The 23487-nt window shown below is 41.8% G+C and overlaps 1 protein-coding gene across 3 annotated transcripts in view; it reads left to right on the top strand.

Annotated features, from left to right (window-relative positions):
* Positions 1-23487, top strand: part of SALL2 (spalt like transcription factor 2) — a 39935-nt gene that overhangs the window by 8724 nt on the left and 7724 nt on the right. Inside the window, exon 1 of one of the 3 annotated variants that reach the window (XM_069761318.1) lies at positions 9874-10159. The exons of the other annotated variants lie outside the window; for them this stretch is intronic. Coding sequence (XP_069617419.1) covers positions 10012-10159 — 148 coding nt within the window. The 5' untranslated portion in view covers positions 9874-10011. Of the gene's footprint in view, positions 1-9873; positions 10160-23487 lie in introns of those variants that run through there. 3 annotated transcript variants of the gene reach the window in all.

The following is a 23487-nucleotide window of genomic DNA, read 5'->3' as shown; positions in this document are numbered from 1 at the left end:
CATGCAATAAAATGCAATTTAATTATTTAAAAATCATGCAATGTGATTTTCTGCTTTTTATTTGTAGATTCTGTCTCTCGCAGTTGAAGTATGCCTACAATAAAAATTACAGACCTCCTCATTCTTTGTAGGTGGTAAAACTTTGCAAAATCAGCAGTGTATCAAATACTTATTTTCCCCACTGTATAAAACCTGCTTGCTCCCACCCAAAAAAATTAGCAAACACAATAGCACCCTCCTATTAAAAATATTTGTTCAGTAGCTGCAGTTCGCTCCCATTGAACATATAAATCCATTACCCACTTTGCTCTCCCTAATGCATTAACCAAAGTGTCTCCTCTGCTCTAATTCATTACCCACTGTACTTTTCCTCCAGATCATTACCCATGTCTTATTATTATTATTATTATTTATATAGCACCATTGATTCCATGGTGCTGTACATGAGGAGGGGTTACATACAAATTGCAGATATTACTTACAGTAAACAAACTAACAATGACAGACTGATACAGAGGGGAGAGGACCCTGCCCTTGCGGGCTTACATTCTACAGGATGGTGGGGAAGGAGACAGTAGGTTGGGGAATTGTAGCAGTTCTGATGTTGGTGAGGCATTAGCTCCAGTAGTGGTGAGGAGACAGTGGGCTCAGTGCAGGCTGTAGGCTTTCCTGAAGAGGTGGGTTTTCAGGATCCATCTGAAGGATCTGAATGTGGTTGATAGTCGGACGTGTTGGGGCACAGAATTCCAGAGGATGGGGGATATTCGGGAGAAGTTTTGGAGGTGGTTGGATGAGGAGCGAATAAGTGTGGAGGAGAGAAGGAGGTCTTGGGAGGACCAGAGATTACGTGAGAGAAGATATCGGGAGATTAGTTCAGAGACGTATGGGAGGAAACAGGTTATAGATGGCCTTGTCATATCAGACCTTCTTCAACTCCCGAAACCAGTGGCCAGTGCCTCCTCTCTGTAGTCTTCTTGTCTGGGCTGCCGTATATTCCATGTGGTTACTGGCAATAGGTTGATTTCCTCCATTGAATTGAGCCTCACCATATCCATGTGTGTACTGCGAGGCTGGTAGCAAACACAGTTTGCCTTGATGGAATATATCTCGTATGACGTCTCCAGTCTGAACCTCATCGGCCATATTCAGAAATACAGCAATGCGCTGAGTTGTCTGGTAACGGTGGTGAGAGAGAAGATTCCGAGTCACCGCCTGGGACTGCGGAAGCTTCTCTAGCTCGCTTAGGGCTGCTAGCTTTTGCTTCAACTGAGCCCTGAGCGCCCACTTAGCAGCTTGTATCAACGCTATCTCTTCATTAATATATTTCCCACTATGCCTCTCTCTCCTCAATTCTTTACCACTGTGTCTCTCCTCTTACCCTATTTATTAGCCACCTTGCCTTTCTCATTCATTACTCACTGTCCCTCTTCCCCCTTAAAATATATAACTAAATTAATAGCAGCAGAGAAATGTCACTTACCTTTCAAGCATCCCATGCAGAGCCATTTCCATGTATGTCATAGGCTTCTCCTGGCCAAGATTCTCTTGAACAACGCAGACAATTGCATCGTTGCTTTCCTGCATCACAGAGACCAAGTTGGGCAGGGAGTGAGGGATGGCATCCTGCCATACCACTGACATATTCAGTTATATCTGTTTCTTTAAGATGCTGATTTACTTGTACATGGCAGGCATCAGACCTACAGGAAGTTAACCTTGGCTGTCGACCTTGAAACCTGCACCAACGATGGTGGTTCAGATTGTAATGGGGACAATCTGGTCATTCCTACCACTTTCTTGAGCCTTTGGCCTCTGTGCGCTTGCCCAATTTGCCCTCATTGTAATCTGCCACTGGCGTAATTATTGTTAAATATTCTCAATTTATTAAGCTTGAAATTTCCTCATTATTTATTTCTGAAAAGTGTTTTTCTATAAAAGGTAATTGGAAAGCAAAATTCAAAAATGACCCTTTGTAAATAAAACAGAAGTTAGTAGAGTGAGACAAAATGTGCCAAAACTCCAGCCTTTGGTGGTGATTGAAGTCGTTTCATGTCTGGTCTTACCTTAACAGTAGCCACAGTCACAGCCGTCATTATGGAGCAGAACCTGCTCCATGCAAAATGAGTGTCAGGTGACATTTTTAAAAATGCCTCTGTCTGCTGAGATGAGAGCTAGCTCCGATGGCTGCAGTTTGCCCCGTAGATGCCATGATCAATGGCTACTGCAGCATCTAGATGATCAAACAGATCACATGCCCCAACATGATCACAGGGTGCATTGATGGATTGTCATGGCAGCCAGGGATGTATTGAAAGCCATGACGTCTGCCATTTTTGTGCTCCTTTGAATGACATTTTAAGAAATCATTCAAATTACAAGTCAAGTGATTGTTCAAGTCCCAAAAGTGAACCATTGAAAAAGGCTACAAATGGTTTAAAAATAGATAATTTTTTTATTTTATTTTTTAAATATACCATTTTTCTATTCTGGAAATTTAAAAAAAAAAGAAATACGCATATCCATAAAATTATGAAACTGCAAAATATCACATTAAAATGCTTGTAGTATTTTGCTAATTTGGCCTCCCCAAAAAATCGAATCTGAAGCAATCAAATAGTCTTGTGTAACCCAATGAAACTTACAGCTTGCCAGCAAAAACCAAATCCTCATATAGCTCACTCGACAGAAAAAAAAAAAAAAAGTGAAGGGTCTAAAAATATGGCACCACAAACCAAGTTTTATCTTTTTTTTAGTTTTTGAAACATTTGATAAAAGCAGTAAAACATAAAACTACAAAAATTAGAAATCAGTATAATTGCACCAACCAATAGAATAAAGTTAAGATGTCATTTTTACTGCACAGTGAATATATTTCTGTACAAAAAAAACATGGCTCTTGGAAGATGGAGAGGAGTTGTTTACTTTTGTGTCACCATTTTCTGAGAGCGATTACTTTTTACTTTTTTATTTCAGCAGCAGAGCTCTGTGAAGGCTTGATTTTTCATTGGTGGTTTTCATTGGTGTCTCCTTGAGTACATGCAACTTTTTGATAACTTTTTGATTGCACTGGCTGATACAATTGAATAGGAGAATCCAACTACCTTTGATAGGCCTCTTTCACACGTCAGTGTCTCCGGTACGTGTACTGACAGTTTTCTCACGTACCGGAGACACTGACACACGTAGACCCCTTCAAATGAATGGGTCTATGCACATGTCTCCGTGTTTTCACGGACCGTGTGTCCGTGTGCAAAACACGGAGACATATCCGCTTTTCTCCGGCAGCACGTACCGCAATAGGTCCCGCACACGTGCACACGGAGAACAGTGTGCACTCTCCTCCGTGTGCACGTACCGCCTGCAGGAGAGACAGCGCTACAGTAAGCGCTGTCCCCACTGCATGTGGTGCTGAAGGCGGCATTCATCTCTTGTCCCCTGCAGGAGACAAGAGATGAAAAATCAAGTTTTTTTTTTGTTTGTGTTAAAAATAAAGTTTGGGGGTCACCTCCCGCCTCCCATCCCCTGTGCGCCCGCCCACTTGCAGAGAAATACTCACCCAGCTCCCGTGATGTCTCCTCTCAGCGCTGGCAGCAGGTCCTGTGTGAGCGGTCACGTGGTACCGCTCATTACAGTGATGAATATGCGTCTATTAGATGCGCCAATTCTGGAGCTTTGCCCGGTTCTTCCTACTGCCCTGTAGCATTGGCATATGGGGTAATAAGGGGTTAATGTCACCTTGCTATTGTAAGGTGACTTTAAGCCGGCTTAGTAATGGAGAGGTGTCAATAAGACACCTATCCATTACTAATCCCACAGTTGTGAAAAGGTTAATAAAACACACACACACTAAGAACAAAGTATTTTAATTAAATAATGAAACACACAGGTTTTTAATATCTTTATTGCACGCTCAATCCAAGCGAAGCCCTCGTTCTTCTGTAAAAAATTCCAAAATAAGAAAGCAACTATATACCATACCTGTCCAGCGTACAGTCAGTCCCACGCAGTAATCCATATTTACATTTACAAACTGGAGCGCTGCTAATGCAACCGCTCCTGGCTGTAAACGACTGGGGAATTAATGACATGCAGGGGCGGAGCTTCGGTGACTAGCGGTGCCATCACCGAAGCTGCGCCCCCTGGCGGCATGAACTCTGTAGCACAGGAAATTTTCTGTATATTTTCCCATGCTACAGAGTTCTTATGAGTTCATGCCACCAGCGGGAGGCCCCGGCATCTTTGCCATCTGAAGTATCCCGGCTAGCAGGGCGAGCTAGAGTGCCCCCTAGTGCTAGGGACAGGGAAGGATCCCTTGGTCCTGGTCACCTGACAGCTGTGTCGTGACATTCATATAACATCAGCAAGAAAAAACTCTGCATCGGAAGCTTCATAGTAGGGGTTTCTATGGCCAAGCAGCTGCATGCAAACCTTACATCATCAAGTGCATGGAGTAGAGTAAAACACCACAGCTGGTGGACTCTGGAGCAGTGGAAAAATGACCTAAGAAGTCACCTGGAAGGTGGATAGATGAATCTGGTTTTGGGGAATGAAGAATAATACAATGGTGTTTTTCAGGGGTTCTTAGGGGTTGGTAGAGCAATAGTTCCAGTGACTTGAAATCTTAAAGCTTCAGCAAACTAAGACATTTTGGGCAATTGTGTTTTTCCAACTTTCTAGTAACAATTTGGACAACTAACAATTTCTGTTCCACTGTGACCTTGTCCCAGTGCACAAAGCAAAGTCCACAAAGCCAAGTTTGGTAGCTTGGTATGCAAGAACTTCATGGACCAGATCAAAAGCCCTGACCTCAAACCCATCAAACACCTTTGTGATGAATTAGAGATTGTGAACCAGTTCCCCTCAGCCAACCTTTTGACTGACCTCACAAATTCTCTTCTGCAAGAATGGGGAAAAATTCCCACAGCCACACTCCAAAATCTTGTACAAAGCCTTCCAAAATTCCCAGAATGGTAGAAGCTGTTACAGCTACAAATGGAAGCCAATTCCATATTAATGTCTATGGAAAGCTCCTTCAGGTATAATCTGTCATGTGTATAGTTGCCACAGTTCCACCCCTCGTGTGTCTGTGATGCAGTTACTGACAAATTAGCAGTCCAGTCGTGTACAGGGGCGTGCTGAAGCTGTCAGCACTTTGATTGGAAGCTCAGTCATCCAGTCTGGTGCAAGCTGTCAATTTGTTGATTGACATTTCGGCCATCCAATATGAAACTGGGAGGTGCTGGCTCTCTCCAGGTGTTCGTTGTCCCAGGTGATTGCCAGGCTACTTAACTGGGCTGTTACTCCCAGACCTCTGCCAGATGAACATTCAGCTACTGTGTGTTTTTTCTCTCTGTGCTTTGCGTTTTGTTTGTAGATCTTTCGCTGCCTGACCTTGGACCTCATTCTATTTGTCTGTTTAACCTCTTTTGCTCTGATCCGCTATGCTCCTGGTATTCTGGTCTCAGAACGATACCTGACTATACCTTTATCTCTTTCTTCTGTTTATGACATACTTCCAGGATTTTGACCTCGGACTCCTTGACTATCTCATCTCTACAGAAGTAATCCTAACAACTGAAGGAACTCTAGCATAGTGTCTATCACTAGAATTTCAATTAAATCAGAAGTTAATGGAGGTACACTAGTGCATGTAAATTTTTATGGGTGCAGCATTATGACTCGATACATCTCAGAGCTTGTGAATGTGCCAAACAAACAATTTCTAGTTTCCAATGTGTGCTCAATGCATTTTAAATAACTGATACAGCATACTTTTACGGTCACATATTTATAATGGCTCAAAGGGCTGGGCAGGCCAAAGTATTTTAATAACATTTTTAAGATTCTCTAGTTTTCCTGTAGCCAAAAATGCTGAAATGGGAGCAGCTGCCTGTATCAATCCCATGTAAAAAATGTGGTTATGGTTAATATTACGATTAGGGTTGGGATTATGGTTAGGGGTGTGTTAGGGTTAGGTTTGTTGTTACGGTTATGGGTAGGTTTGGGATTAGGGTTAGGGGTATGTTGGGATTAGGTTTGTGGTTAGGGTTATGGTTAGGGCTAGGTTTAGGGTTAGGGTTGTGGTTAGGGTTGTGGTTATGATTGGGATTACAGTTAGGGTTGAGATTAGGGTTAAGTGTGTGTTGGTTTTAGTTTTGTGGTTAGGGTTATGGTTGGGATTAAGGTTAGGGGTGTTTTGGGTTTAGGGTTGTGGTTAGGGTTATGGTTAGGGTTGGGATTAGGCTTAGGGGTGTGTTGAGGTTAGGGTTGGAGTTAGAATTGGGGGGTTTCCACTGTTCAGGTACATCAGGGGGTCTCTAAACGCAACATGTCGCCACCATTGATTTCAGCCAATTTTGCATTCAAAAAGTCAAACGGTGCTCCCTCTCTTCTGAGCCCTGCCATGCCCCCCAAACAGTGGCTTTTCCCCACATATGGGGTATCGGTGTACCCAGGAGAAATCGCACAACAAATTTTGTGGTGCATTTTCTCCTGATACCTTTGTGAAAATAAAAAAATGGTTCCAATATAAATTTTTTGTGAAAAAAGAAAAATGTTAATTTTTTCTTTCCACATTGCTTTAGTTCTCGTGAAGCACCTGAAGTGTTAATAAACTTCTTGACTGTGGTTTTGCGCTCCTTGAGGGGTGCTGTTTTTTAGAATGGTGTCGCTTTTGCGTATTCTGTTATATTGACCTCCCAAAATCACTTCAAATGTGAGGTGGTTCCTAAAAAAATGGTTTTGTAAATTTTGTTGGAAAAATGAGAAATCGCTGGTCAACTTTTAACCCTTATAACTTCTTAACAAAAAAATGTTTGTTTACACATCTGTGCTGATGTAAAGTATACATGTGGGAAATGTTATTTATTAAAGGGACACTGTCACCTGAATTTGGAGGGAACAATCTTCAGCCATGGAGGCGGGGTTTTTGGGTTTTTGATTCACCCTTTCCTTACCCGCTGGCTGCATGCTGGCTGCAATATTGGATTGAAGTTCATTCTCTGTCCTCCGTAGTACACGCCTGCGCAAGGCAAGATTGCACTGTGCAGGCATGTACTACGGAGGACAGAGAATGAACTTCAATCCAATATTGCAGCCAGCAGGCAGCCAGCGGGTAAGGAAAGGGTGAATCAAAAACACAAAAACCCCGCCTCCATGGCTGAAGATTGTTCCCTCCAAATTCAGGTGACAGTGTCCCTTTAAGTATTTTGTGTGACATATCTCTGTGATTTAAGGGCATAAAAATTAAAAGTTTGAAAATTGCAAAATATTCAAAATTTTTGCCATATTTCTGTTTTTTCATAAATAAACGCAAGTCATATCGAATAAATTGTACCACTAATATAAATTACAATATATCACAAAAAAACTCAGCGGGATCAAAATCAGCGTGATCCGTTAAAGCATTCCAGCGTTATAACCTCAAAAAGTGACAGTGGTCAGAATTGTAAAAATTGGCCTGGTCATTAAGTGCCAAATTGGCTCTGTCACTGAAGGGTTAAACCTCATTTGCCAAGTGTTTGCCCATTAAGACATCTTATCCAGTTAATTTTGTAATATTTTACTATCAAGGTCAGTTTTTAATATCCTACACAGTTTGTTGTCATCAGAAAAGACTGAAACTTTACTCTCAATTTCACCAACAAGGTCATTAATAAAGAGATATAAAGAGATTAAAAAGAACTGGAAGGATAAATTAATTCACATAAGGGCAGGTGCAGAATTTCGGATTGCACCTGGGATAGTGTTCTGCTATAGGGCCACTGCATGCTCGAGTTTGATTCAAAATTTGTATCGAGGTCAGCCATGCAAGTCAGTGAGTGTGTGGAAAACATTTAGCTGAACTCGGATGACATCTGAGTGCAGTATGATTTCCACAGACTGACAGAATGGAGAAGATGGAGACATTTGTTTCTCCATATTCTCCTCATCCGAAAGAATTGGATCGCACAATGCTTATGCTCTGATCAGAGTTTGATCAGAGTGTGATTTGCATATGTAATGTGGCACGGGGTGGTAGTCGTGTGGGCGAGGTCCGCTAGGATCTCGCTATCCTCCGTCTCGGTCTCCTGTCTCGTTAGGGGCACCCACATCATGCAGCACTGCTCACATATCAGACCTTAGGTTCTCTTTCTATGCACTCTGGGCCCTTTTTAACTTACTGACGGAAGCTGTCTCTGTCTCTTCAGGTTAGCCCCTCCCACTCTGGGCTAGTCCCAACCATTTTCTCTCACTTTCCCTGCTGTTAAACAACATACATCATTAACGAATATCAATATTCACACTACGAAAACACACTTGTTCTTCAAAGAGGAACATGGACAATATGTTAATCTCCTTACTCATAATCGACCTGATTCTCTCACATGAAAGAATACATGCTCGTGTGCACCAGCAAATAATGCCTCCTTTTCCTTGTATACATCAATTCAAAATCTCTGCTTGCAGTCACGCAATAGAAACATTTATTCATTAACTCTGTCCTAGTTAAGTCATGGTCACTCAGGTGTAAGGCTTCCTACGAAACAGTTATCATGGCCTTCAACTGTAAAAAACTGGCCCCCATTTTGATCATTACATGACCAGGACAGGTTCTCAGGTTCCAGTAGTGAACAATTAAAAGTTGCTGCTAATAATAGTAGTAAGCAATGAGCGGAAAAAAATAGTATATCCCAAAACTGCATGTGTCTCCATTACACAATGAATAAACTTTCTAGGAAAACTGACCCAAAAGCTTTGAAATGTTGCACCAATTTTGAGCAATGTGAAGTTTCAGTGTTTTAGGCAGAATTCTGGTGTGAACACTTTGATGGATCGAGGCCAATGCCAATATGTTGAAACTGGATGACCTAATTCAATCTAATAAATGTTATTTTTCTAAAGTCAGATAACCTGGAAAGTAGATTTGAAGTTGAATTACTGTTACATTAAGAAGGTCTATTAATTATTACCTTAAAGGAAACCTGTCACCTGAATTTGGCGGGACCTTTTTTGGGTCATATGGTCGGTGTTTTCTGGTCTTTTATTAACCCCTCTTTTTTCCCGCTGGTCGCGAAATTGACTTGCTGTTGATTCGCTTTCCTCCCTAGTTAACGCGTGCGCAAAGCAATCTTGCCTTGCGCACGCGCAGTATGCTTTGCCCAACTGCGGGCAAAGCCGAAAGCCATTAGTGCGCATGCGCCGTCGCACTATGTCCCGGAACACAGCAAAATACTTCTGGGACACAGCGTGCCAGCGCATGCGCACTAATGGTTTTCGGCTTTGCCCACAGTTGGACAAAGCATACTGTTCGTGCGCAAGGCAAGATTGCTTTGTGCACGCGTTAACTAGGGAGGAAAGCGAATCAACAGCAAGTCAATTTCGCGACCAGCATGCGGCCAGTGGGGAAAAAAGGGGTTAATGAAAGACCCGAAAACACAGCCCATATGACCCAAAAAAGGACCCGCCATATTCAGGTGGCAGGTTCCCTTTAACAATGAACACTAGAACATAAAGAGCCTGAGCAGGCTTAGAACATTCTAATATACATGCTTTTCTAGAAAGTGTCCAGGACTCCTTTGTTAATTGGCTCTTACAAGCTACTGCGGAATATGTTGGCATCTCGCAAATACGTAATATTAATGCAAGGCCACACACAGTGTGGATGAGATAAAGCCTTTCTGGCCTGTAGAATCAGCAGCAAAGCTCGGATGGGAATTCAGGGGGGTTGGCTCCATTCTCAGCTCATTGGGTTGGGACACTTTCTTTGCATTGTCCCTGTGATGAGAGGGGGCTTTTGTGACTCACAACCTAAGTTCAGCCAGCTGCAAAATCTTTTTCCCAGGATCTGAATAGGAGAAAAAGTGTGAGTGAAGGAGGGGGTGAAGAGCAGGAGAGGAGGGGGTGAATGAAGCAGGAGCAGGCGTCTACGCACTGGGCTTCTGCAGCTCATCTTAGAAGGGTGGGCGCTGCGGCCTTACCTGACCAGCTTGTAACGTGACATGAATCGCACAGTTAGCTTACTAATTCTGTATGATATATGATATATACAAAGGAAAGATAACTCACCTTTACATAGCCTGTATCAACCAGCAAAATGTAATAATTCCACGCAACTATAATGTTAGATCATCTCATTCAAGGTTTATCTTCTTATCCTGGAGGAAACAAGATCAGACAGGTGAATACTACCTCTCTAATTTTTTTTACACTTATACCTTATGCTAATTGAGTAATTGCTAGATTTGCATACCGATTTTCCATTCCAAAATAGCATGATACATCACGTGTAATGTGTTGTTGTGCCGTAGGATATGAAATATTGAAGCTGAGGGAGATTATGGGGAATGGTCAAGTGGAGCGCAACCTCTATGACTAAGGATGTGCTACTGGTTCTAAAGACCAAGCATTATTATATAAAATCGATAAATATATGTTATATATATTGATATCCTAGAAGTCATCTCCTCAAAGATTTTTCACTCATATGAGACATTCAAGGTGCCTGCTTAGAGAGCAACTCTCCATCCTGGCTCATAGAGAGGAGACCCCTCTGTAGGACGTCTATATACCCTGAAAGGGCAGATCGACTGGTGTGTCATGAGGAGATAATTATTGTGATTGTTTATTGTGCTGGAATATTTATCTGTATCAGATACAGCAAGAATAAGTCAAGTTAAGGCTGGGGCTACACGGTGACGTGTCGTGCGATAGCAATTCTGAGTAATTTTGAGCGGCATTAAAAAATTGTGAAACCAGCTTGTGACTGGCTGTCAAATGACTATTTGGCAGCTGTGATCTCGCTGTAAAAAATGGCAAAATTGTAGAGATGTTGCAGTCATATGTGACTTGCATTGAAGTCTGACCCAACTAAGCCGCTTGCGACCAGCGAAAAAAATCCAAAACAATTCAAAATATTTGCGACTCGGTGTCACAGGATGTCACAATGCTTTAAATGTAAAGTTGCAATGCGTCACTGTGATTTCAAAGTCATGTCGCCGTGTCATCATGTAGCCCTGGCCTAAAGGGGTAGTCTCACAAGAAACATTTACCCCATAGCCAAAGGATATGCCATAAATGTGAGATAGATGCCAGTCTCACCTCTAAAACATGCACCTATCTCCAGAGCGAAGGGCCTCCAAATCCCTACTCCATCTTGCTTCTGACCACCAGTAAGTGAAGAGTTGGCAGAGCATGCGTAGGCTCTCTCCATTCATTGCTATGGGAGTTCCAAATATAGCTGAGTAAATGTGTTTATATCAGAAGACCCCCATCCTGGAGATAGGTGGCGGTCGAAGAGGTGGAACCCGCAGCTATTAGACATTCATGTCACATCTCATGGATAAGTCATCAAGGTCTCTCATTGGAAAATCCCTCAACTAATGAAACTGGTTTTATTTTAAAAAATTGGAGCTATGAATTCTGACATTAGTTTGTGATTTTTTTTTGCCATAGTAGAATATTTTACTGTAGTTGAAAGAATAAAATACTGTTACAAATCATAACCAAAGCCATATCAAAAATGAAGGCACTTGTGAACACCGCTCATGCACAAGGCTTTACAAATTGCACTTTTTTCATTGCATCAAATCATCCATAGTTTTAAATTGTTTTTTTTTTTAACGTACGTACAGTATACAGGTACCATTCTTTCACAGCGGGACTCACAAAGAAACTGCAATGTTTTATAGCAAGTAATCTTGTGATGATTGAACAAAAAAAAATTGGTGGCGGTCACCTATTTGCCAACAACTTTTTTTCACATAGGGAATAATTCAAGTTCAGGTGAAATTTTACTGTAGCTCAGGACAATGCCATGTTGTTGTGGAGCTCTGCCTGTAACCTGATTCATGCTGCTCAACTGCTGCACAATTGCAGTCAGGGATATTTTTCTCTAGAACACTCTTGACATTGCAGACATAATATGCTCTATACAGTTGTGTGAAAAAGTGTTTGCCCCCTTCCTGATTTCCGATTCTTTTGCATGTTTGTCACACTTAAAAGTTTCGGATCACCAAACAAATTAAAATATTAGACACAAGTATAATAACACAGTAAAATATAACACAAGAAAAAAAATGCAGTTTTTAAATGAATGTCTTTATTGTTAAGGGGAAGAATAATCTAAACCTACAGAGCCCTGTGTGAAAAAGTGATTGCCCCCCCCCCCCTTTAAAACATAAATTAACTGTGGTTTATCACATAATTGGGAAGCTGAGTTCAAATTCCTTAGCCAGACTCAGGCCTGATTACTACCATATCTGTTCTCAGTCAAGAAATCACTTAAATAGGACCTGCCTGACAAAGTGAAGTAGACCAAAACTTCTCAAAAGCTAGACATCATGCTGCGATCCAAAGAAATTCTGGAACAAATGAGAAGCAAAGTAATTGATATCTATCAGTCTGCAAAAGGTTATAAAGCCATTTCTAAAGCTTTGGGACTCCAGCAAACCACACTGAGAGCCATGATCTACAAATGGCAAAAACATGGAACAGTGGTGAAGCTTCCCATGAGTGGCTGGCTGACCAAAATTACCCCAAGACAGCAGCGACAACTCATCCAAGATGTCACAAAAGACCCAAGAACAACATCCAAAGAACTGCAGGCCTCACTTGCCTGTCAGTGTTCATTACTCCACCATAAGAAAGAGGCTAGACAAAAATGGCCTGCATGGCAGACTTCCAAGACGAAAAACATTGCTGAACAATAAGAACATAAAGGCTCATCTCAGTCTTGCCAGAAAACATCTTAATGATCCCCAAGACTTTTGGGAGAATACTCTGTGGACTGACGAGACAAAAGTTGAACTTTTTGGAAGGTGTATGTTCCATTACATCTGGCATTGAAGTAACACAGGATTCCAGAAAAGGAACATCATACCAACCGTAAAATATTGTGGTGGTAGTGTGATGGTCTGGGGCTGATTTGCTGCTTCAGGACCTGGAAGACTTGCTGTGGTAAATGGAACCATGAATTCTGCTATCTGCCAAAAAATCCTGAAGGATAATCTCTGGCCATCTGTTCATTACCTCAAGCCTCTGAATGGCTTAAGAAAAACAAAATTAAGACTTTGGAGTGGCCTAGTCAAAGTCGTGACCTTAATCCGATTGAGACACTGTGGCATGACCTTAAAAAGGCGGTTCATGCTCGGAAACCCTCTAATGTGGCTGAAATACAACAATTCTGCAAAGATAAGTGGGCCAAAATTCCTCCAGAGCATTGTAAAAGACTCATTGCCAGTTATCGCAAACACTTAATTACAGTTGTTGCTGCAAAGGGTAGCCCAACCAGTTATTAGGTTTAGGAGGCATTCACTTTTTCACACAGGGCCCTGTAGGTTTGGATTTCTTTTTCCCTTAATAATAAAGACCTTCAATTGAAAATTGTATTTTGTGGTCACTTGTCTTATCTTTGTCTAATATTTAAATTTTTTTGGTGATCTGAAACATTTAAGTGTGACAAGCATGCAAAAGAATAGGAAATCAGGAAGGGGGAAAACACTTTCACACAACTGTATATCTAGTCTCATCCCCAGCTATAATCCTTGGCTGGATTCTCCCAGTGCTGCTGCAGGTGAATGACAAATCTCTTCATGAGTGTTAGACCTGTAAATTATCGATAGCAGAGCTGGGAAAAGCCGGCCTGGGGCACCGCCAGACCACAGTTGGCTTCTCACAGTGCTGCTGCAGATGATTGACATGTCTCTTCCTGAGGGATAGACCAGTAAATTACCGATATCAGCACTGGGAATAGCCTGTCTGTAGCAGAGCCGGACAACCTTGTGTCTAGATATAGCATTGTCCGGCTTCTCCTAATGTCACTGCAGTTGATTGGCAGGACTCCTCCATAGTGAGACAATTGTAAATGACTTATAGCAGCACTGGGAAGAGCCTGTCTGTAGCTGGAGGTAAGAACATTTCTAAAACAATCCACAGTGAGGAGATTGGAACAAAACAAAATCCTCTAAACTGCATGCTCGCAAACGCCAGAAGCCTGACAAACAAGATGGAAGAACTAGAAGCAGAAATATCTACAGGTAACTTTGACATAGTGGGAATAACCGAGACATGGTTAGATGAAAGCTATGACTGGGCAGTTAACTTACAGGGTTACAGTCTGTTTAGAAAGGATCGTAAAAATCGGAGAGGAGGAGGGGTTTGTCTCTATGTAAAGTCTTGTCTAAAGTCCACTTTAAGGGAGGATATTAGCGAAGGGAATGAGGATGTCGAGTCCATATGGGTTGAAATTCATGGAGGGAAAAATGGTAACAAAATTCTCATTGGGGTCTGTTACAAACCCCCAAATATAACAGAAAGCATGGAAAGTCTACTTCTAAAGCAGATAGATGAAGCTGCAACCCATAATGAGGTCCTGGTTATGGGGGACTTTAACTACCCGGATATTAACTGGGAAACAGAAACCTGTGAAACCCATAAAGGCAACAGGTTTCTGCTAATAACCAAGAAAAATTATCTTTCACAATTGGTGCAGAATCCAACCAGAGGAGCAGCACTTTTAGACCTAATACTATCTAATAGACCTGACAGAATAACAAATCTGCAGGTGGTTGGGCATTTAGGAAATAGCGACCACAATATTGTGCAGTTTCACCTGTCTTTCACTAGGGGGACTTGTCAGGGAGTCACAAAAACATTGAACTTTAGGAAGGCAAAGTTTGAACAGCTTAGAGATGCCCTTAATCTGGTAGACTGGGACAATATCCTCAGAAATGAGAATACAGATAATAAATGGGAAATGTTTAAGAACATCCTAAATAGGCAGTGTAAGCGGTTTATACCTTGTGGGAATAAAAGGACTAGAAATAGGAAAAACCCAATGTGGCTAAACAAAGAAGTAAGACAGGCAATTAACAGTAAAAAGAAAGCATTTGCACTACTAAAGCAGGATGGCACCATTGAAGCTCTAAAAAACTATAGGGAGAAAAATACTTTATCTAAAAAACTAATTAAAGCTGCCAAAAAGGAAACAGAGAAGCACATTGCTAAGGAGAGTAAAACTAATCCCAAACTGTTCTTCAACTATATCAATAGTAAAAGAATAAAAACTGAAAATGTAGGCCCCTTAAAAAATAGTGAGGAAAGAATGGTTGTAGATGACGAGGAAAAAGCTAACATATTAAACTCCTTCTTCTCCACGGTATTCACGGTGGAAAATGAAATGCTAGGTGAAATCCCAAGAAACAATGAAAACCCTATATTAAGGGTCACCAATCTAACCCAAGAAGAGGTGCGAAACCGGCTAAATAAGATTAAAATAGATAAATCTCCGGGTCCGGATGGCATACACCCACGAGTACTAAGAGAACTAAGTAATGTAATAGATAAACCATTATTTCTTATTTTTAGTGACTCTATAGCGACAGGGTCTGTTCCGCAGGACTGGCGCATAGCAAATGTGGTGCCAATATTCAAAAAGGGCTCTAAAAGTGAACCTGGAAATTATAGGCCAGTAAGTCTAACCTCTATTGTTGGTAAAATATTTGAAGGGTTTCTGAGGGATGTTATTCTGGATTATCTCAATGAGAATAACTGTTTAACTCCATATCAGCATGGGTTTATGAGAAATCGCTCCTGTCAAACCAATCTAATCAGTTTTTATGAAGAGGTAAGCTATAGACTGGACCACGGTGAGTCATTGGACGTGGTATATCTCGATTTTTCCAAAGCGTTTGATACCGTGCCGCACAAGAGGTTGGTACACAAAATGAGAATGCTTGGTCTGGGGGAAAATGTGTGTAAATGGGTTAGTAACTGGCTTAGTGATAGAAAGCAGAGGGTGGTTATAAATGGTATAGTCTCTAACTGGGTCGCTGTGACCAGTGGGGTACCGCAGGGGTCAGTATTGGGACCTGTTCTCTTCAACATATTCATTAATGATCTGGTAGAAGGTTTACACAGTAAAATATCGATATTTGCAGATGATACAAAACTATGTAAAGCAGTTAATACAAGAGAAGACAGTATTCTGCTACAGATGGATCTGGATAAGTTGGAAACTTGGGCTGAAAGGTGGCAGATGAGGTTTAACAATGATAAATGTAAGGTTATACACATGGGAAGAGGGAATCAATATCACCATTACACACTGAACGGGAAACCACTGGGTAAATCTGACAGGGAGAAGGACTTGGGGATCCTAGTTAATGATAAACTTACCTGGAGCAGCCAGTGCCAGGCAGCAGCTGCCAAGGCAAACAGGATCATGGGGTGCATTAAAAGAGGTCTGGATACACATGATGAGAGCATTATACTGCCTCTGTACAAATCCCTAGTTAGACCGCACATGGAGTACTGTGTCCAGTTTTGGGCACCGGTGCTCAGGAAGGATATAATGGAACTAGAGAGAGTACAAAGGAGGGCAACAAAATTAATAAAGGGGATGGGAGAACTACAATACCCAGATAGACTAGCGAAATTAGGATTATTTAGTCTAGAAAAAAGACGACTGAGGGGCGATCTAATAACCATGTATAAGTATATAAGGGGACAATACAAATATCTCGCTGAGGATCTGTTTATACCAAGGAAGGTGACGGGCACAAGGGGGCATTCTTTGCGTCTGGAGGAGAGAAGGTTTTTCCACCAACATAGAAGAGGATTCTTTACTGTTAGGGCAGTGAGAATCTGGAATTGCTTGCCTGAGGAGGTGGTGATGGCGAACTCAGTCGAGGGGTTCAAGAGAGGCCTGGATGTCTTCCTGGAGCAGAACAATATTGTATCATACAATTATTAGGTTCTGTAGAAGGACGTAGATCTGGGGATTTATTATGATGGAATATAGGCTGAACTGGATGGACAAATGTCTTTTTTCGGCCTTACTAACTATGTTACTATGTTACTATGTTACTATGTAGCAGAGCTGGACGAGCTCGTGTCTGGCTATTGCCCTTTTCCTAGTGTTGCTGCAAGTGATTGACAGGACTCTCCTATAGCGAGAGAATTGTAAATCACTTATAGCAGTGCTGGGAAGATTTAGCCAGAGGTGGAGCCAGACTAGTCTTGTCTATGGCTATGAATCTTAAAAGCACCATTCCAGCATTTTTTTTTATTTTTAACACTGGAGTGGTGCCACTAATGTATATTCTCTCTCTAGTATTATACTTACCAGCCTCCGTCTTCATCCTTTATCAGCGCTCCTTCAGTCGGTCTTATGCAGATTGTGACCTGCCGGATTGCTCCAGTGTTTGCTGGGCGATGCCGAAATCACAACTCAATATAAGTCTATGAGAGCCAGAAGGGGGATCCCATAGACTTGCACTGAGAGCTTGTGAGCGCTACTGCTGACTTCCGGTCAGTCAGAGGTTAAGGTCACAATATGGCGGATCAGGACCGGAGCAGCAGCAGGAAGAACTGAAGACTTTGGCTGATGAATATAATACTAGGGTCAGGGAACTAACATCAGTGGCACTACTCCAGCATTGAAATTAAAAAAAACACCTGGCTACAATCGTGCACCCAGACTCTGATTCAAGCTGCTTGCGGTTTGGGCATCATGAATCAGGTGACAGGTTCCCGCTAAGGAACCGGTACATTAGTTAAGGTGACAGCTATCTCTCCTGACTCTTCCATACATGTTCCCCATGAGAGCCGCTGCCAGACTCCTCTGGTAGTAGCTTATCTGCGCATTGATCAAAAAGATCAGCAGCTCAAGTACCTGATTCTTCTCTCCTGTGCATAATTTTTATAAATCGATTAAAGTGATTACCGTATATTAAAAAGGCCTCCATAAACATCATGTGGTTGGCCGATCCTTCTGCAATTAGCTGCTCTGGACTATTTTTATCTTGTGTGTGTTAGTTTTTAACAAAGGACATTTTACTTGAGGTGAGATGTGGAGTAATATATGCAGGTTTTGAGCTAAACATAGTAGTAGATACAAAAAAAATGAGACTTATGAGACTTTTTTTTTACATTTTTATCTCTTTTCGTATTCACTTTTATCTTCAGTTCAAAAACCGGTGTCAAAAGCGTCCATACGAATGCCATGTCTGGCGTCTTCCTCAGGCAGTGTTCACATTATGTCTTATGCATTTATTTTGCTGCAATTTTCCAAAAAACATAGATAATAGGCTGATTTTTACCACATTTTTAGAAAATTGGAAACACAATGCCCGAACATGGCCTCACTATCCTACTACTTAGATTGAGACGATGCCAATGGGTTTCAGCTAGTCTATGTACATCTAGACGAGCATGCTATATATAAGTCATGAGGAAGGGGTAGACAGGGGACCCACTCTTGCTGAAGGGTCAGCACAAATTGCGATGTCAAACTTCCCTTTTGATATTTAACAAGCTAATATTTAACAAATGAAGAGATGAATGACTAGAGGGTGCATGCAACTACATCAATCTAAGACCACAATTCTGCTAAAATCCAGCATCAAAACTTGGTATTGGGCACAATATTTTGCTAATTACAGTGAAATCAGTGATTTGTTCTAATTAGCTGGTGCTGTCGTCCATAATTCGCAGGTGGCATCAGCTGGGAATTTCTGACTTCTGGTTCACACTGAGATTTTGGGTTCACACAGTTTTTCTTCAATGCTTTCCTGTCAATCATTGTACAATTGTGCGGCGTGCCAAGCAGCAATAAACGGTCTGCGAACAATACACTGCATATGATGTCATCACATTGGTCAGAGGATTTAATAACATAATGAGGAGGAGGCTCATCCTGGCAGAAAAGTCACAATGTGCTTCATAATGCAGATTTGGAGCATTTTTTTAATGAGTTGTTATATTTAGGAATGGATGAGAATCCAAATCTTCTAGCTAAGAAATAAATAAATATATAAAAATTAGCAAAACTGCATTGTGTAGTCATGGCCTAACATAACATATACTGTAGATGCCATACTGTTCCCCACTGAAATGAATGTTCTAAAAGTTACCTAAAATCCTGATAGACAGAAAAAAGCCCCACTGTATATGCATTCTCCAACTTTTTATGGAAACATTTCCTAAAATGGTATTTCAAATATTAAAAAAGGCATTCACTCATTGATTCCCCCCTGCTCCCATTCTGTCACTCTTTGGTCCCCCTTCAGTCTTTACTTACTGCTACAGCGATGAAGTCTTGCTCCTCATTTATTGCTCCACCAATGAAGCCCTGCTAGACAACCCCTTTAACTCATCACTTTACTTTTGATCCTCTACACGGTATTGTACAGGACCAGGATATATAAAATTCCGCGCGTTTCGCTTCCGCTTCCTCGCGTGCTTGCACTCATGGACATTGACATGGTTAAGATTTACTAGATGCTAACAATAACCCCTCTGCTACATGGATATTTCTTTGGTAATGAGTAGTGTTGAGCGATACCGTCCGATATTTGAAAGTATCGGTATCGGATAGTATCGGCCGATACCCGAAAAGTATCGGATATCGCCGATACCGATATCCGATACCAATACAAGTCAATGGGACACCAAGTATCGAAAGGTATCCTGATGGTTCCCAGGGTCTGAAGGAGAGGAAACTCTCCTTCAGGCCCTGGGATCCATAATAATGTGTAAAATAAAGAATTAAAATAAAAAATATTGATATAATTACCTCTCCGGAGACCCCTGGACATCACCGCTGGTAACCGGCAGCCTTCTTTGCTTATAATGAGCGCGTTTAGGACCTGAGAATGATGTCGCGGCTTCTGATTGGTCGCGTGCCGCTCATGTGACCGCCACGCGACCAATCAGAAGCCGCGACGTCATTCTCAGGTCCTAAATTTCTAGAATGAGGAGTTTAGGACCTGAGAATGATGTCGCGGCTTCTGATTGGTCGCGTGGCGGTCACATGAGCGGCACGCGACCAATCAGAAGCCGTGACATCATGGAAGTCCCTAAACGCGCTCATTTTAAACAAAGAAGGCTGCCGGTTACCAGCGGTGATGTCCAGGGGCCTCCGGAGAGGTGAGCATATCAATATTTTTTATTTTATTTCTTTATTTTACACATTAATATGGATCCGATACCGATTCCCGATACCACAAAAGTATCGGAACTCGGTATCGGAATTCCGATACCGCAAGTATCGGCCGATACCCGATACTTGCGGTATCGGAATGCTCAACACTAGTAATGAGTGGTCATTGACTACAATTTATCTATATAGCAGTAGTGATATGCTATTCCCCTGAACATTACACAGACATTTGCACTGTTTCTTTATATGTACCGTATTTTCCGGCGTATAAGACGACTGGGCATATAAGACGACCCCCAACTTTTCCAGTTAAAATATAAAATCTTCTCAAAAGTCGGGGGTTGTCTTATATGCCGGGTGTCGTCTTATAGGGTGGGTGCGGAGCAATCTGCGGTCGACGTATATAGTGGGGGGGGGAGTGGTCCCTATGACGAGGTGAGGGAGCGCCTCACCAGGAAGGTGTAAGTGAAGCAAACTGTCAGCGTCTGGGATGCCAGGGTTATGCAAAAAAGAGAGAGAGAGCGATGCTGTGCCTAGAAAAACACTCCTCTTTCACTCATCTGGCTCGCCCTTGTATCCTATTATCTCCTTCTCTGCCTCTGCTTCACTTACACCTTCCCAGTGAGGCGCCCCCTCACCTTGTCATTGGGACCGCTCCCCCCACAATATGCGGCGACCGCAGATTACTCCGCATCTGCCCTATAAGACGACACCTGGCATATAAGACGATACCCGACTTTTGAGAAGATTTTCAGGGGTTAAAAAGTAGTCTTATACGCCAGAAAATACAGTACTTACTTTTTGCTAGGGGTAATTAGCATTGTGTTGGAATACAAGAATTACTTCTCTCCATGTCATACCACCATTGTTTTACTGGTGTACCTTGGTCAAATTCAAATAGCTCTGTTTTTCCTATGTGTTTAATTGATTGTCTTTTTTGATGTATTATGCTATTAAAGTTGTGTACTTTTTAATATTTTGAATTGTTTTGTTGTTAATATGCTCCGCTTTCTGGTAGCTACATGCTGTTTGGGAGCTTCATAGGGTATATACCCACATTAGTCCTGGCCGACAATACCGGGACTTTGCCATAGACTATGGTATCTGTATTTGAGATTGTGTTTCTTTTTTCAGGATATATACCTGTAGCGTGCAGGTATCCAAAAGTGCAAATCCATGATTTTTCTCTGATAGATCCATACTTAAAAGGCCCTCCCATGACCCAGAAGTAAGGCTATAGTGTCAGAACAAGGCTCTATAGACTTACATTGTTAAAGAGACTTCCAGCTCCTGCTTAGAGCATAGAGAGAGCTGGTAAATCTGAAGAACGGTGACATCACTGAGAAGAGGAGTAGATATCGTAGAAGATGGCGACAGGTGAGTATATTTACACACACTGCACTACATACACATATAAATCGGTGTATGGAGAAAAAATAAAGTTCATGGGATGGCTTCTTTAATGAGTTAAAATATCCTTTGTGTGTAATCAAAGGCATATAGGGAGGTGCTATGGCATAATAAACTTGTATGGGTACCCTACTGCCCTATTGATCCATACTGGGGTACAGAAATGTATTATAGCCTAATGTGGGAGGCCTATCATAATATCATGTGTTCCTTTGCTATTAATAACTTATCAGGAATACTCCAGAACAAATAGGACAAGGATAGTATGGAACAAAAAGATGTACAGTTGTGCTAAAAAGTTTACATACCCCAGCAGAAATTTTGCTTTCTTGCCCTTTTTCAAAGATTATGAATGATAGCACCAAAACGTTTTCTCCACTCATGGTTAGTGTTTGGGTGAAGCCATTTATTGTCAAACTACTGTGTTTTTTAAATCATAATGACAGCCCAAAACATACAAATGACCCTGATCAAAAGTTCACATACCCTGGTGATTTGGGCCAGATAACATGCACAGAAGCTGACACAAATGGGTTTGAATGGCTGCTAAAGGTAACATCCTCACCTGTGACCTGTTTGCTTGTAATCAGTGTGTGTGCATAAAAGCTGATTGAGTTTCTGGGATCCAGACAGACTCTTGCATCTTTCATCCAGCCACTGGCATTTCTGGATTGTGAGTCATGAGGAAAGAAAAAAATTATCAACTGATCTACAGGAAAAGGTATCTGAACTGTATAAAACAGTGGAGTGGAGAAAAAGTTTTGGTGTTATCATTCATATTCACTGAAAAAAGGCCAAGAAAGCAAAAATTCTGCCTTGGTATGTGAACTTTTGAGCATAACTGTAAGAAATGACATTTCATGAAAATCATAACATGTATGTGTTCATCACTTTAAGGTTGAATTCACATGTACCAATTTTTAATTGCCAATTCAGCTGGGTCTCCGCAACAAATCTGCATCAAAATCCAAAACTAAATCCACATGTGAATTTGCTATGGATTTTACCCTATTCATTGCATAGGTTAAAGGGACACTGTCACCTGAATTTAGAGGGAACAATCTTCAGCCATGGAGGCGGGGTTTTTGTGTTTTTGATTCACCCTTTCCTTACCCGCTGGCTGCATGCTGGCTGCAATATTGGATTGAAGTTCATTCTCTGTCCTCCGTAGTACATGCCTGCACACGGTGCAATCTTGCCTTGTGCAGGCGTGTACTATGGAGGACAGAGAATGAACTTCAATCCAATATTGCAGCCAGCATGCAGCCAGCGAGTAAGGAAAGGGTGAATCAAACACACAAAAACCCCGCCTCCATGGCTGAAGATTGTTCCCTCCAAATTCAGGTGACAGTGTCCCTTTAATATCTGAAGCATAAACTGACATGATCTGCAAAGTATCTGCCTCATGTCAACATACATCAGGAGTTATGCTGCTTTATCCAAGTTTTACCGTAAAGTATGTCCAAACCAGTTGCAGGTATCCAGAGCCAAACTCATCAGTCTCATGCATGCTTATGAGGCTGTTGAGTTCAGGTCAGGAACCCATGGTTGGTTCAGACATCATGGTTCATACTCAGGCCGTGAAAGTCAGATGTGTGAAACTGGTCTTCTCAAGTTTAAAATGTACCCAGTATTCCCAGAATAGGGGATAACTTTTCAATCATTGAAGGTCTGACCACCATGGCCCCCAGTGATCTCAATTACCAGGGCTTTCAAGGACCTGGCTGAATGGATCGGAGGTTGACCATGCGCACAACTGCAGCATTCACTCTTGAGATTGCCGAGCACTACTCTTGGCTGATCTTCAGCACCCATCCGATACACAGGAGCACTTGTTTGGCCAAGCACTCCTCTGTTGTCTATTACAAAGGCTATGTGAATACCAGAATCAATATCTGCCCCAACAATCAATTATCTGGGGCTCAAATACACATTACAGTATCAGCCGAAATTGGTGGGTTCGGCTGGCAGTAGTTTAATGTGTACACGGACCTTCAGATTTGTAAAGGTACCTTCACACATAACGATATCGTTAACGATATCGTTGCTATTTGTGACGTAGCAACGATATCGTTAATGAAATCGTTATGTGTGACAGCGACCAACGATCAGGCCCCTGCTGGGAGATCGTTGGTCGCTGAATAAACGGCCCCTTC

Source organism: Ranitomeya imitator, chromosome 1 (genome assembly GCF_032444005.1).
Source record: "Ranitomeya imitator isolate aRanImi1 chromosome 1, aRanImi1.pri, whole genome shotgun sequence".
Classification (NCBI taxonomy): Eukaryota; Metazoa; Chordata; class Amphibia; order Anura; family Dendrobatidae; genus Ranitomeya; species Ranitomeya imitator.
The sequence above is the reverse complement of the archived record's forward strand: the minus strand, read 5'-3'. Positions and strand labels throughout refer to the sequence as shown.